The sequence below is a fragment of the Argopecten irradians genome, chromosome 4 (assembly GCF_041381155.1).
Source record: "Argopecten irradians isolate NY chromosome 4, Ai_NY, whole genome shotgun sequence".
Lineage (NCBI taxonomy): Eukaryota > Metazoa > Mollusca > Bivalvia > Pectinida > Pectinidae > Argopecten > Argopecten irradians.
The window spans coordinates 22,345,759-22,362,878 of NC_091137.1; the positions used below are offsets into that span (position 1 = coordinate 22,345,759).

The 17,120-nt window shown below is 36.4% G+C and overlaps 1 protein-coding gene across 1 annotated transcript; it reads left to right on the forward strand.

Moving 5' to 3' along the window:
• The first annotated feature begins 1,867 nt into the window (after window positions 1-1,867).
• Window positions 1,868-14,547, forward strand: LOC138320971 (ornithine decarboxylase-like). The gene is made up of 11 exons (XM_069264325.1): window positions 1,868-2,186; window positions 3,233-3,330; window positions 3,971-4,067; window positions 5,144-5,220; window positions 5,393-5,568; window positions 6,239-6,376; window positions 6,985-7,150; window positions 7,567-7,714; window positions 8,244-8,356; window positions 8,615-8,820; window positions 14,289-14,547. The coding sequence occupies exons 2-11, from the start codon at window positions 3,244-3,246 to the stop codon at window positions 14,362-14,364; spliced, it is 1,284 nt and encodes a 427-aa protein (XP_069120426.1). The 5' UTR covers window positions 1,868-2,186; window positions 3,233-3,243; the 3' UTR covers window positions 14,365-14,547.
• The last annotated feature ends 2,573 nt before the right edge of the window (window positions 14,548-17,120 follow it).

Here is a 17,120-nt window from a genome sequence, read left to right on the forward strand (position 1 = left end):
AAACTTTTTTTTTTGTAAGACGAAAGTGATTTTGTTACGACAGAATTCAATTTTGTATCACGAAATTGAATTTTGTCTACAAAATTCAATTTCGTCATGACTTTTGCTCAATGAAAGATTGTTTGTACAACAAAACTTATTTTTGTAATATGTTATAAATTTTGTTAATCTGGACTCATATTTGTTGAACAAAATTTATTTGTGTCTACACAAAATTGGATTTCGTGTCCAAAATCACAAGTGTCCTATTTGGCGCCCCGTAAGGACGCTATGTAGAACACTCAGTAACGACAGAGACATGCTACTCATAAAATGCTGTGAGGAAAACCAGATATACAACAAATTAAGATAGATCCCTTATTTTTAGATACTCCAGTGGAGAATTCATTGCAGTAATTGACTACATACTCATGATAGGATGGCATGTAACCTCTCTCGTGGAGAACACATCTACAAATCGGGTCATAGTAATACCTCGGACCATACCAATCTACAATCAACTCTGCACATCAAACCAAAGAAAAGCCAAGCATATACAGAGCTCAAAACCAGCCAGGCACAAATGTAATCACCAGAAGGATAGAGAACAGGTTGGTTATTCTCTTATACAGATGCAAATAGACTCACCAGAATCTCTAGACACAACCATTACTCATCTAACAGAAACCTTAAAGATGCTCCACCACAGAGAGAGCAAAAACAATATTCATCAATTTAGCAATAATCGGTGTTTAATCGTGTATAATATATGTCTAATTAATACAAAAAATAACATGAAATAATTTATTTTGCTTTTGGTGCATGCGCAATCAATGTTTCATTTCATATAGGACATAGAGCCACGAAATTTTTTCGGGATGCAATTAATTCTTTTTAATACTTTTTGTCTTGAAATTAATTTAGAAACTCAAACTATTCAATGGTGATAATGGTGTTAAGTAAGTAACTTTTGTAACTGATGAAAAATACTTATTCGTCTGCTCTTGTTTTTGATAGCGAAAAATGTCATTTGTCAGCGGTGGAGCATCTTTAAGTAAAGCTGCTTGAAACAGCAACCTTGAGAACACCTGAAGAAAACTAGAAGGAAACCATGAAAACGACCTTTTGGTCTATCTATCAAGGAGGCAAGCAAAGCAAGGAAGAGATCCTGGTGGAATTTGAAGATGCATGGAAACCCAACTAGCAGACAACACCCAGCTCATAAGGCAATGCGAAAGGCCAAACAAACCCTTCGGAAAATCCAAAGGAAGATAGCATTCAACAAACACATAGAGAAGGTCGACAGCAAAAAATGTCCCTAAACATTCCATAGGCTGGTAAAACTACAGAGATCCACCGGAACAACCAGCACCACTCAACACATCGTCAATGGAGAAACCCTAAATTCCAACGATGATATCAAAGATGGATGGGCAGACTATTTCCAGTATCTGGCCCTACCGCTGACAGAAGACTTCTTTTTTGATGAATATCTAGAACTATAAGGAACGATAACAACATCATGTAGTCTATCTGCCAGTTACAAGGGACTGATATCATGCCTGTCAGCACAATGGAGATTAGGTCAAACTCTCTAAACTACATAACTACAAGGCTCCACATGTTTTTGGTATGACTAGTGAACACCTAAAACTAGCAGATGAAGAAATAATAGGGAGCCTAAAGAAAATAACCAACTCTCTCCTAAAACAAGCTGCTATCCCATCGTCACTGAAGATTGGTATCCTTACTCCTGTATATAAGAAGGGCCCAACCAATGAACCATGAAACTACAGAGGAATTACAGTTACCCCTATTATCCTGAACAGCACTAGTGGTTTTATCGGGGAAATCATGATATCCGAGGTGTTGAAATCTGACAATTATCCTATGTTTCAATATACCTGGTGACATTTATACGACATGGTATATATTGTATCGCATACCAAATTAACACTCAATCAGCCTGTCGATTGGGATATCTTATGCAGTTTGTTGATAATGATTGTTTTCTGATATTGGGTCGTGTTATTTGACCAGCCGAGTTATAGACCTTGACACAGTAGTCCAACACCTGTGGTTAAATAGATTGGGCTTCTCATGTTAAAGTCATTATTAGTGGGACAGGTGTATTAAGTGCGACATTCGGATCACGTCAGTTATATCGAAACACCAACGGTTCGTCAGCGTCTTTCTTAGCACCAGAGGTGAGCAGAGATTCTTAAATAATAATTTCTAATGCTTTATAATTATCGTCTTAATTACTAATTAGTGTCTTCTGGTGACGCAGATGTGAGGATGCTGGTTGATCAGTTAATTACATACTAGAAAAAAGTGGAAATTATTTTTCAGTATATCACTCTGTACTATACCTATCAGACATGTACTTCTATTACGCGATTTATTGACTTGTGTAGTATGGACTGTTAGCTCCCCAACATAAAGTAGTCAAAAAGTACCAATCTTCGACTTATCCTCTGTTGAAAAGTCATTTTTCCTATTACTAACTTTTACTTTAATTAGATGTTTGGAAAGAGGACTTCTGACGGAAATGTTAAAAAAAAATCAAAAAAAAAAAAAAGAAAAAAAAATCCAGCTATTATAACTCAAAGATAGACTCTATTTGACACAATGTATGATTTCATCAACTTAATTTACTGTTTTGACCATACACAGAACACGCTGAAAATATATTTTTCAGATTGGTAATTGTATTTATGAGTATAAATGTGTGCAGAATTGACAAAACCAGTGGTTTCATTTAAAATACATGTAGTTATAATGATAGTTTACATAGTGGACCATCCTTATTTGCTCAGAATAGCAGCATAAACCACACTACCCCTATATAAATATTGAAGTTCAGAATACCAGAGTTTTCACCGCGTTTCCACAGAACCAACCCTTTATGCAAACAATTCTGATGAGACATAATTTTAATGGTCATGAATTGTACATTTAATCGTGGAAATAGGTATACATGTACATGTGTATCAATAATCCCACTTGTAGTGTGATTATCAAGTCGGGACGGTTAAATGAGGAACTTGTTCTGGAGTTGTTTTAAGTTTTTCCATTGTACTATACTGTTATCAGGTAACATTATTCTTATCATTTCCGCCGAAAAAAATTAAAATACTTTGACAAATTTTAATTCAAACACATTAGCATTTATGCAAGGGCACGTTGTTCGTTATGATTCGACAGTGTAAATGAATGATAACGATTAAATTCAAATGTATTTGTTTTATAGCATCTAGAGACATGGGTGACTGTGATATAGAGATTGTAGACGTTAGGCGATCCCGAGAGGAATACCTTACTCAAAAAGTCAACTACCAAACGGAACTGGTAAGTATTCTGTATTTTCATATGACAGAGTTATCTAATGTTGCGGATAGCTACGTCATCGGTCTACGTGCATAACGTCATATTTTTCAGAGAAACGACGTTTCGATCACAATGACATAATGATGTCACAATAGATAATAAGGGATATAACTGTCATGTGTAAAAATGAATATATCAGATTAACATTTTCAGTTAGGCCATAGTTGTGGTATTTCTGTTTTGCGTCCGCCTAGCGCTGGCCTGCTGGTAGGTTTTACGCCTCTTCAGTTAAAAAACAAACACAACTTTTTTTTTCTGAACTGGGCAATAAAAGAGGTGTGTACAGGGTAAGTATTATTTTCTACAATTTTCATAGATGTAAACTCTATAGAAAGAAAGAATCCTTAAAAAAACTTTAAATCCTTAGCAAAACATTGTGTTTATTTTCTTGTGTGTGTTTTTTTGCCTTACAGGCTGGTAAGTTTAAAAAAAATCAAAATGACGCAAAACTGAAAAAAACCCACAACTATGGCCTTATTCAGTAACAATAATGCTAATTAAGTTCATGATTAGATTTAAGGTAAATAAAATGTAGACCGCTATGTAATTGTGTCAAGCGTCATTTGTGTGTTATTGTTCGTAGTGTAGTGTTTCATTTTAGGGAATAGATGACCCTCTGGCGGTGGTGGATATAGATGAGGTGGTAGACAGATACAGTAAATGGTACCAACTCCTTCCACGGGTGAAACTGTTTTATGGTACAGTGTTATTTATAGGGTTAAATCAACGTAATTCTTCATTATCGATGCATGTAAATATATATTATCGAAGTAATGTTCTGTGCGTTTTATTCAAATGTTCAATCTCAAAAACTATAAATCACTATTAACAAAAAGTCAAGTTAGATTCGACCCCGATATTGTTAGTATTTGTAGAATATTTATTATGATTTCTTATTAACTTTGGTACAGCAGTTGTTGAACTTATATTCTTGTAAACGTGCCTTCATTTAAATTGGTCGCCATAGAAGTTACGATTAATGCCGAACGGAAGTCGGAAAGTTCATGACCCGTTCTCGGAAGAGTTCGGACAGATGTTACGTAGTTACGGTAGTCACATTACGTTCTCGGCAATGACGTTACAATGTCGGCTAACTTCGGCTTGTTTGACTAAATGGGACCCACCTAGCGATGTTCAATATTTATTTGTTTTTAATAAAAAAAATCCGAATCATTATCGCTAATCTTGACTTCGATTTAGTCTTGTTTCTGTGTGATCCACAACAGGATTTTGTGCAACATTCTTCTAAATCATGAAATAGTAAAGACAGATACGGATTTTGTAAACATAATTTCTAGTGTTTCCATCGTGAAGTAAATATTCCTTCTGTGATAGGTTGACGTTCAATAGGCATGGAACCTGCTTAGTAGAGTTTAGATTATTTTCTCCGAATATTTACACTTAGAAACAATACAAATGATTGAATACACCCTTTGAGGTGAAATTCACAGGGGGCCAACTCAATGAAAATGAATGTTGTCATTCACTTTTGTATTTGGCGGATGGACTGATGAGTATATATGACAGTCATGTGATTTTTTTTCCAAAAATACGAGATTTGAAAAATTATTAAAAAATCGGGATATTTACTATCTCTCTTTTACAGTAAATATCCCGATTTTTTAATAATTTTTCAAATCTCGTATTTAAAAAAATGACATGACTGTCACATATACTCATCAGTCCATCCTTCAAATACAAAAAAATGTATGACAACATCCATTTTTATTGAGTTGGCCCCCTGTGGTGAAATTTTCACCTTTTATCTTAATAGCCATAAAGTGTAACAACGACGACAAAATCGTAAATGTCCTTGCCAGGCTGGGGTGTAGCTTCGACTGTGCAAGTAAGGTATGTTTACATTGTAATCATTATACTGGTGTTTGTAAGGACATGATCATACTTAACGAATACAAAAGCTTACGTTGAAACAGAGATTTAAATATAACTACTATATAAATCTCTGGTTGAAACTATCTACAGTTGTTACCGTGATATTGTTTTGTTTTGTTAAATTATCCAGTCGGAAATACAGCAGATTTTAGATCTGGGCGTTGATCCATCTCGTATCATCTACGCCAATACGTGTAAACAGATGTCCCACATAACTTATGCCAGGGACCACGATGTGGACTTGATGACCTTTGACAACGAGGAGGAGCTGGTCAAGATCAAGACGTTTTACGGTCATTCAGCCAGGTGAGACCCGACACTATATTGATATTTATTGATGCATATTGTGATGGAGCATATAATCTGAGGGGATAGTTTGATTTAAACATATTTTATTGCAAAATGTGCAATGGGATTGGGCACAAGTTATACAACTTATATAAAGCCCGTTCCCAAAAATAATAAAACATTCAAATTACAGACAAGATGGCATTTACAAGAGAATATATACATAATACATAAAGTTGTATTTGAGATAGAGAGAGAGGGAGAGAGTGAGGGAAGAACGAGAAAGAGAGAGGTGGAGGAGGGAGAGAGCTATTTTATAACCAGTATGCTCCTCAAGATGTTACTTTCAACTCGTAATATACTATTATTTTAAAATCTAAAATCTACCCCTCCGATAAAGACGACAGAAGTTCTAAACCACTTTTCTTAACTTTCAGTTTTCAGGGATAGTTCAGGTGTGGTTTTTAATTATCCATAATGTTGCTTTAAAGTTTTAAATAAGAAATGCATATATTGTTAATTGTATACTTGTTTATCAGATTATCATATTCTGAACAATATCCTGATAATTCTTTCATACTCAAGTATCACTGCTCCACATTAAAACAATGAATTAGAAAAGAGATATATGTGTTTATTACATACGGTTTTTCCACTGTATTATTCAATAAATTGTGATTGATTGCAGATTAATGTTGAGATTTAAAACAACACACAAGTATGACGTAATGTACAAGTTATCCAACAAGTTTGGCTGTGCTTTCGACGAAGCGGAAGGTTTACTTATTTCAGCAAAAAACAAAGGTTTAAACGTTGTTGGAGTTAGGTATGTAGCTTCCATTTACATGATTAAGGTAAAAAAAACGTTTTACTAAATGTGAGCATTTTTCTCTTTTTTTGATATAGGCATAATATAGTTTCTAATTTTTTATCCTTTCAATAGAATTTACCAAAATATCTCACGTTGACAAACAGTTTGTCCTTTTATCATTGAAATACGGTATACTTTCAATATATGGAGTGGTTTCTGTAAAGGTGAAAAACGGCTTTGGTGACGTCATGGAAATAGTAGAAACGACATTGAAAATTAGATTAAAGAGTGTGACATTCATTTAACTTTTTAAAGGGCTAAAATAATAATCATAGTAAAACAGAGTGGGAACGCTAACATTTTTATACAATGCAAATATCTTAATGGTACAACGTCAGATAAGAGCTAAAATCGTAGCATACACAATACAAAATGCATACATGTAGTTACGTGCGGTTTGATGGATAGTCGGCGACACGCCAGTTTAGTCCACGCAAACCAAATATTTCGAATTTAACAGGTTATTTGAATTACATGACCTCAAATCAATTAAATAAATAGAAATTCAAAATGAGAAAAACAGATGATACATATAACATTTATTTATTTCTTTGATGTTTAAGTTTTCATGTTGGAAGTAACTGTATGAGTACCGATGCATTTGCGTCATCAATCAAAGAAGCACGAATGATTTTTGACATTGGACTACAAGTCGGCTTTTCTATGGAAATCTTAGATATTGGAGGTGGATATAGGGGTAGAGATATTGATCGACCGACTCTTGAAGAGGTAAACTGCTGTACTGTCATCATGTTTAGGATATCATTAATGTGTATTACATTCAGAAAACTCGATCAGCAAAACTGAGATATGATTCCAATTATAAATAGATTTTAGTCGTTTTTGTTTGTTACATAAGACGCTTACTTTGCAACATCCTAGATACATATCTGAACGATCTCATAGTAAAACTGGAGACAGCAAAAGAAACAAGTAATTTGATCATTTGATGTACATCATAGAAATCGATATAACTGCACACTGTCTGTCTCTCTGTAATCTTCAAAGAAAGTCTCTACAGGCCTGTGATTGGTTAGAGTTGTTCTCCTTAACTGCTTGACTATGACATCGTCCAGGGGTGCATATATCGTCAGTGATAGTAACCCTTGGAGTATCAAGGATGATTTTACATTTACATTTTGCAGAATGCTGATGTCATCAACAGATATCTAGAGGAATATTTTCCAGAGGAGGATGGTGTACAGTTAATCGCAGAGCCAGGACGGTTCCTTGTAGAATCTGCTGTCAATGAAGCCGCGAGGATCATTGGTCGGAAACTGATTTACAATGATGGTAGATTGGGTCATATATTGTTCAGATTATTATATATTGATGCAATGTCATAACATTGTAATAAAAACAAACTACTGATGTGCACACTTGTTGAAGTTACGACATAACATAGAGATGTGCAAAGAGATATTTATGTTATACATCTACATCACTCTGACTAAAGGACACGACTGAAGCTAAGTTTTTAGATATATTACATAAGTAGCAACAGAGAATGAAAATGTCCAGTTAATGTAAGTTTTATTAAATAACGAGTAACATGGCAGACATGGTGACAACAATGTCAGCCATGCTGCATAAATATATATACAACATAAGATCTATCTTGATAAAAAAAGGTGGAGCATCAAAACATGCCACCGGACTGCAATGACTTCAGTTATTTTACCTGCGCCACCCAAAATACAGTACCCGAAACTTTAACAACTCTGGTCATTACCAGTATATAACACAAATTATTTCTCCCTGAGATGTTTACGGTATGTTGGTCACTTATCAAATATATCAAATTTAAGTGATATACTTTCAGATAAAACCACTATCGACCATGTTATGTACTTCATTAATGATGGACTGTTCGGCTCACTTTCCTGGGTTAGAGAAGTTACGGAAATTTTTGTGGCAAAACCATTAAAAAAGGAGGTTTGCATTTTTGTATAAAAGTTTTTATATACATAATGTAAATTAATAAAAGTATTTGATAGCCGGAATGTCAATATTGATAAAAGAAAATTTTGAAAAAAACCCAACAACATAGAAATGACATTAAAATAAAATAAATAGACATTTATTTAGCGTGTAATATTCGTATACAACTTGTAATACGATTGTATTACGATATTTAGGCGCAAATTATTTGACATATGGAATATGCTCACTAGTGATATTTGCGTTATCCAGGCTATGCTAGACACACACAACAGCACTGTGTGGGGTCCAACGTGTGATTCTCAGGATTGTGTAGCCAAGGACATCCGCTTACCACTGATGGCGGTAGGTGATTGGATTGACATCATTTACGGCGGGGCCTATACTTTTTGTTTGGGCACTAACTTTAACAGCATGCCACGGCCAAAGATGTTTTACTTCTGCTCACTTGACACATGGTTTGTATCTTGTTTTACTAAATCAAATTTTAAAGACTATTATAAAAGGTGGTGAATTGATTTGACGAAAAAATCGATTTCTTTGACTACAATTCCGTCACTCAAGTCACTTTTTGCGGTAAAGTGTAATTTTACACAAAAAATTAAACGAAGGCTTTAGAATATTTTTTATTCCTATATACTATGTGATATATTGCGCGTCACATTCATACCGAGAAAATGCTTCAATGTTTTAACTCAAAAATTGAACGCAAATTCCGCTGGATTTTATTTGAGGTAGGTCCATACTTTTGAAAACCGCGCCAATTTATTTAACATTATACCGGAAGCTGCAGAGGTTGTTTTGAATTCCAGAATGGTTTCCGATACGCTACGACATTCCACTTGGATATTTTTTCGATAGGTGAAAATTGTCTACATATCATATTAAAGGCTTAAAACCATTAAATAAATCAAACAAAAACAATGAAGTGAAAATTAGATACTTCTGAGGTTTCTGTGGTCCCTGTCGTAAATGGGAATGAATTTTCAAACACTGGAAGTAACTTTCATCGCAATAAATGATAAGAGGGGATCCGATCGGACCAAAATTTCGGAATTCTAAATAATCGCATACGAATTTCCTTTCATCACAAAATTGGGAGAAAATCATAATAACAAACAGACGTAAACCAAATATAATGTCACAAAAACATATGAACTGATGTGGATTTTTTTTTGCGGCATGATTTTCGAAGGGTCAGGATGACCTATTGTCATCATGCACCGTCCGTCGTCGTGCGCCGTGCGCCGTGCGCCGTGCGCCGTGCGCCGTCCGCCGTCCGCCGTCCGCCGTGCGCCGTGCGTAAACTTTTTATTCAAACGACTTCTTCTCAAGAACCAGAAGGCCCAGGGTACTCATATTTGGCGTGTAGGTTGCTGGGATGGAGGGCTACCAAGTTTGTTCAAATGAATGACCTTGACCTTCATTCAAGGTCACAGGGGTCAAAAAGGCTAAAATTTTTAAACAACTTCTTCTCAAGAACCAGAAGGCCCAGGGTACTGATATTTGCCCTGTAGGATGCTGGGATGAAGGGCTACCAAGTTTGTTCGAATAAATGACCTTGACCTTCATTCAAGGTCACGAGGGTCAAATAGGCTAAAATCCTTTAAACAACTTCTTGTGAATAACTAAGAGGCCTAGAGACCTGATATTAGGCCTGTGGCATGCTGGGATGAAGGGCTACCAAGTTTGTTCAAATAAATGACCTTGACCTTCATTCAAGGTCACGAGGGTCAAATAGGCTAAAATCTTTTAAACAACTTCTTCTCAAGAACCAGAAGGCCCAGGGTACTGATATTGGGCCTGTGACATGCTTGGATGAAGGGCTACCAAGTTTGTTGTTCAAATGAATGACCTTGACCTTCAATCAAGATCACAGGGGTCAAAAAGGCCAAAATCTTTAAACAACTTCTTCTCAAGAACCAGAAGGCCCAGGGTACTGATATTTGCCCTGTAGGATGCTGGGATGAAGGGCTACCAAGTTTGTTCAAATAAATGACCTTGACCTTCATTCAAGGTCACGAGGGTCAAATAGGCTAAAATCTTTAAACGACTTCTTCTCAAGAACCAGAAGGCCCAGGGTACTGATATTGGGACTGTGACATGCTTGGATGAAGGGCTACCAAGTTTGTTCAAATGAATGACCTTAACCTTCATTCAAGGTCACGGGGGTCAAAAAGGCTAAAATTTTTAAACGACTTCTTCTTAAGAACCAGAAGGCCCAGGGTACTGATATTTGGCCTGTAGGATGCTGGGATGAAGGGCTACCAAGTTAGTTCAAATAAATGACCTTGACCTTCATTCAAGGTCACACTGGTCAAATAGGCTAAAATCCTTTAAATAACTTCTTGTGAATAACTAAGAGTCCTAGAGACCTGATATTAGGCCTGTGGCATGCTGGGATGAAGGGCTACCAAGTTTGTTCAAATAAATGACATTGACCTTCATTCAAGGTCACGAGGGTCAAATAGGCTAAAATCTTTAAACAACTTCTTGTGAATAACTAAGAGGCCTAGAGACCTGATATTAGGCCTGTGGCATGCTGGAATGAAGGGCTACGAAGTTTGTTCAAATAAATGACATTGACCTTCATTCAAGGTCACGAGGGTCAAATAGGCTAAAATCTTTAAACAACTTCTTCTCAAGAACCAGAAGGCCCAGGGTACTGATATTTGCCCTGTAGGATGCTGGGATGAAGGGCTACCAAGTTTGTTCAAATAAATGACCTTGACCTTTATTCAAGGTCACGAGGGTCAAAAAGGCTAAAATCTTTGAACAACTTCTTCTCAAGAACCAGAAGGCCCAGGGTACTGATATTTGGCCTGTAGGATGCTGGGATGAAGGGCTACCAAGTTTGTTCAAATAAATGACCTTGACCTTCATTCAAGGTCACGAGGGTCAAATAGGCTAAAATCTTTAAACGACTTCTTCTCAAGAACCAGAAGGCCCAGGGTACTGATATTGGGACTGTGACATGCTTGGATGAAGGGCTACCAAGTTTGTTCGAATAAATGACCTTGACCTTCATTCAAGGTCACAGGGGTCAAATAGGCTAAAATCCTTTAAATAACTTCTTGTGAATATAACTAAGAGGCCTATAGACCTGATATTAGGCCTGTGGGATGAAGGGCTACCAAGTTTGTTCAAATAAATGACATTGACCTTCATTCAAGGTCACGAGGGTCAAATAGGCTAAAATCTTTAAACAACTTCTTGTGAATAACTAAGAGGCCTAGAGACCTGATATTAGGCCTGTGGCATGCTGGAATGAAGGGCTACCAAGTTTGTTCAAATAAATTACATTGACCTTCATTCAAGGTCATGAGGGTCAAATAGGCTAAAATCTTTAAACAACTTCTTCTCAAGAACCAGAAGGCCCAGGGTACTGATATTTGCCCTGTAGGATGCTGGGATGAAGGGCTACCAAGTTTGTTCAAATAAATGACATTGACCTTCATTCAAGGTCACGAGGGTCAAATAGGCTAAAATCTTTAAACAACTTCTTCTCAAGAACCAGAAGGCCCAGGGTACTGATATTTGCCCTGTAGGATGCTGGGATGAAGGGCTACCAAGTTTGTTCAAATAAATGACCTTGACCTTCATTCAAGGTCACGAGGGTCAAAAAGGCTAAAATCTTTAAACAACTTCTTCTCAAGAACCAGAAGGCCCAGGGTACTGATATTTGCCCTGTAGGATGCTGGGATGAAGGGCTACCAAGTTTGTTCAAATAAATGACCTTGACCTTCATTCAAGGTCACGAGGGTCAAATAGGCTAAAATCTTTAAACGACTTCTTCTCAAGAACCAGAAGGCCCAGGGTACTCATATTGGGACTGTGACATGCTTGGATGAAGGGCTACCAAGTTTGTTCGAATAAATGACCTTGACCTTCATTCAAGGTCACAGGGGTCAAATAGGCTAAAATCCTTTAAATAACTTCTTGTGAATAACTAAGAGGCCTATAGACCTGATATTAGGCCTGTGGGATGAAGGGCTACCAAGTTTGTTCAAATAAATGACATTGACCTTCATTCAAGGTCACGAGGGTCAAATAGGCTAAAATCTTTAAACAACTTCTTGTGAATAACTAAGAGGCCTAGAGACCTGATATTAGGCCTGTGGCATGCTGGAATGAAGGGCTACCAAGTTTGTTCAAATAAATTACATTGACCTTCATTCAAGGTCACGAGGGTCAAATAGGCTAAAATCTTTAAACAACTTCTTCTCAAGAACCAGAAGGCCCAGGGTACTGATATTTGCCCTGTAGGATGCTGGGATGAAGGGCTACCAAGTTTGTTCAAATAAATGACCTTGACCTTCATTCAAGGTCACGAGGGTCAAAAAGGCTAAAATCTTTAAACAACTTCTTCTCAAGAACCAGAAGGCCCAGGGTACTGATATTTGCCCTGTAGGATGCTGGGATGAAGGGCTACCAAGTTTGTTCAAATAAATGACCTTGACCTTCATTCAAGGTCACGAGGGTCAAATAGGCTAAAATCTTTAAACGACTTCTTCTCAAGAACCAGAAGGCCCAGGGTACTGATATTGGGACTGTGACATGCTTGGATGAAGGGCTACCAAGTTTGTTCAAATGAATGACCTTAACCTTCATTCAAGGTCACGGGGGTCAAAAAGGCTAAAATCTTTAAACGACTTCTTCTCAAGAACCAGAAGGCCCAGGGTACTGATATTTGGCCTGTAGGATGCTGGGATGAAGGGCTACCAAGTTTGTTCAAATAAATGACCTTGACCTTCATTCAAGGTCACAGGGTTCAAATAGGCTAAAATCATTTAAACAAATTCTTGTGAATAACTATGAGGCCTAGAGACCTGATATTAGGCCTGTGGCATGCTGGGATGAAGGGCTACCAAGTTTGTCCAAATGAATGACCTTGATCTTCATTCAAGGTCACAGGGGTCAAATAGGCTAAAATCTTTAAATGAATTCTTCTTAAGAACCAGAAGGCCCAGGGTACTGATATTGGGCATGTAGCATGCTGGGATGAAGGACTACCAAGTTTGTTCAAATGAATTACCTTGACCTTCAATCAAGGTCACAGTGGTCAAATAGGCTAAAATCTTTAAACGATTATGTTGTATTGTACTTATAGTCAGATGACCGTTAAGGCCCATGGGCCTCTTGTTTTTTGCGGCATGATTTTCAAAAAATAGGCAAATATGACCTATATCTTAGCACTGGGTGAAATAGGGGTAGGGTTGCGGGTTACAAACTTCAAGCTTACAAAATTGTGAAAGTTTGTCCTAAGACCCCATGATTTTATATGATATTTGAAAAACATATTGCCTTGGGCATATTATATACAAATATTGTGAAATTGACAGGGTTTTTCTTTTGGCCTATTCATTGATTTTAGGGGCGAAAATATGGCAAAACATCATAATGACGTATAGAAACGGTCCTGGAAAATAACGAAAATTAGTAAGCATTTGTTAAAATACAAGAGTTATCTATATTGTTCTATCGTAAGAAATTTAGGACAAAAATCAACAGGATCGAGACTACATTCACCCTAATATTACAGAAAGCATTATTTTATGAATTTTTCTATTTTCGGCCAGCAAATTTGCACGGATGGTATATTTCAAGCTCAAATATCACAAAAAGTAGTTCGAGAACACCCATTTGTCTTTACAGATTTCAAATCTACATGCCAAATGCTAGAAAATAAGACCTGTTAGAAAAAATGAAATGGGTTTTCCCAAAAGTTTGGAGCTACCTTAAAAGCTTATATCGTAAGATATCAAAGGATTTGTTTTATTTTGATAAAAAATGTCGAATAATTGTGAAACGCTCTCAAAATAAATATATAAAAAATGACGAATTAATATTCTTCAAAACTCATTTCAACCAGCAAATAAATAATTCTATATAATAGTATAATATGATTAAATTCATTTTTTTGTAGGTCATTGATAGAACGGGTTGAAAATGCACCCATCGAAGATCAGCAACACGAACTGTTGAAGCATTGTCCATCGTAATAGAAGGGCCATGTGCAACTTTTGGAAATAATTAGCAATAAGCCCCAATTAAAAAAAATCCATTCTCGCTATTTGTTTTATTCTCGTTGCATAATGAAGATCTTTGATATTGTTCATATTAAGGAATCTTTTCCTGAATTCTGGAATACAAATATACGAATTAAATAAAAGGTTTAAATTATGTTAATGAACAACGGTTTTGTTTTTATTTAGAAACTGACTTTAGTATCAATACCTCAAAAGAGAGAATATAACTACATTTTGTTAACAGTCTATAAAAAGCTATAAAGTACATAACATTTAGAGATTGTGTACTCATAAATGGTTCCTTTTAAACGTAAAACACGTAACGGAGAGTAAGGTATGCGAGTCTCGTGTAGAAAATATGTGAAAAATGTATTTGACAACGTAAAGTATACATTTTGGTATGAAGTGTTACTGTTTTGGATCCATTTACGAAAAAAAAGACCCATCAAATAACTGTTTTCTCAAGCAAGTCATTTCCGAAATCACGATGTAGGGAAACGATAAAGAGTTGTGTCAGTAGGATGTTGACTCGTGTCTACTGACTCACAGGAAATGACGTAGTGGTAGAGATTCTATAAACTCAAACCGCGATCATACAGGATGCAATATTTCAGAAAGTGTCGAAATCTGGCTTTTTGACTTTTTGTAATATCGTATTCTTAACGATCTCTTGTTCACTGTGGGTACCCGTACACGGGATATTGGTATCGACGAGGCGGTGACCTGTCACAGCAAGGGGAAGTTTTGCAATATTTTCACAGTTTTAATGTAATTAATGTATCTGTAACTATTGGTCAGTTCAAGCTAAGTATATATCGCGTCCGTATGCGATCTGTCAACCCCCAGCGTCATATAGTTATTGAGGAATAGACAGGAATCCTGGGTCACATGCAGGGGGTACCGCAGTGAAAAAGGCGGTTCAAAATAAATCGCTGATATGAATATTTAATGCTTTTCTGAAAACGGAATTCATTTTCTATGGCTAATTCACAACATAGGAAAGCAACTCACGCCCCGATGACAAATTTTGAGGTCATGAAGATTGCGAAATAAATCAGTGAAAATCACGTTGTGTACGGGGGCTTGCTTGTTGTTAAAAATCAAGTGTACGGGGGCTTGGATGTTGATTGTACGGCAGCATGGTTGAAGATTGTACGGCGAATTGGTTGATGAGTTGAGAAACGCAGCTTTTTAAGCCAAATATTCCTTTCTAGATATCAATATATAGCGTTCTATATGATTATCAAATTACTGATTGAAACGATAAGCTATGTAGAATGATTTATCATTTTGATTTTGATCAATTCAGGCAAAAACTGTTCTTTTCAATTAATTATTAAGTCTGGGCAACTAAAAGTATTAATGTATGAAAGCATTATCTTCAGATAAAGATAAATAACAGCAAATGATAAACAATAAATCTGACAAATAAGGATAGGATGCAAAATTAAAATGGAAAATGTAAAAAACGGAACCATATCAGTAAACGGTGACATCTGGACAACTGTGCATTAAACTGAAGTTCCGTGTTATATTCCCGATATAGAGTTCTTTGGCATGATACATCGTCAATATTTAAAACTGTAATTACGAGTTTTGCAGCTGCTGACAGTCACAGATTTTCCGTCAAACATTGCACCGTAAATATCATTACATATTACAATTAACTATGCTAAAATATACTACTCACCTTCATTGTGGAAAATACCTGATTGGAGTTTTTCTTGTACAAACGCGATGTCAAAACAACGCTATGACAAATATGTATTCGTAGCCATGGTTTACAATTCAAAAGTAAAATTACTTGAATCCCACCAGATGAAGTTATATTTCTTATCGAAATCGGCGCTATATGGTTGTGTAATACAAGTACAGGAATTCCTTCCTCAAAATGATCCCATCCGTTAAAGTATTTAACAAAATTGTCAAACAAACTGATCTTGTATACAGAATCTACAGACTAACCAACATTCATCATCTTCGTCTTGAAGGCCTACTATTCCATTGACATCGTTACATGAGATTTACGAAGACATAAACGTCGGAAGAAAACTTTACATCTGTCTTTTGGACGACTAGACGCTATTTGTTTTAAATATATTGTGAAGTTTCTCATTTTAATTATGCCAAGCCCCCGTACACCATTTTTATCTCATAAACCAAGTCCCCGTACACCAGTTTAGCAAGCCCCCGTACAAAAGCTAAATTTTCAGTCTTCTTGTTGAAACATCCATGGCCACGACAATATGAAATTGGCCTAAACATAAACTTCCATATCATAACCCGTCTATACAACCCTAAAATGATAACCTGGAACAATCTAGTAATTCAATATCACGAACAATAGTTCACAGTCGTTTTCATTGCGGTACCCCCCTACAGGTGACCCTGGATTCCTGTCTATTCCTCCATAAATATATGACGCTGGGGGTTGACAGATCGCATACGGACGCGATATATACTTAGCTTGAACTGACCAATAGTTTCAGATACATTAATTACATGCATTAAAACTGTGAAAATATTGCAAAACTTCCCCTTGCTGTGACAGGCCACCGCCTCGTCGATACCAATATCCCGTGTACGGGTACCCACAGTGACGCTGGGGGTTGACAGATCGCATACGGACGCGATATACACTTAGCTTGAACTGACCAATAGTTTCAGATACATTAATTACATTAAAACTGTGAAAATATTGCAAAACTTCCCCTTGCTGTGACAGGCCA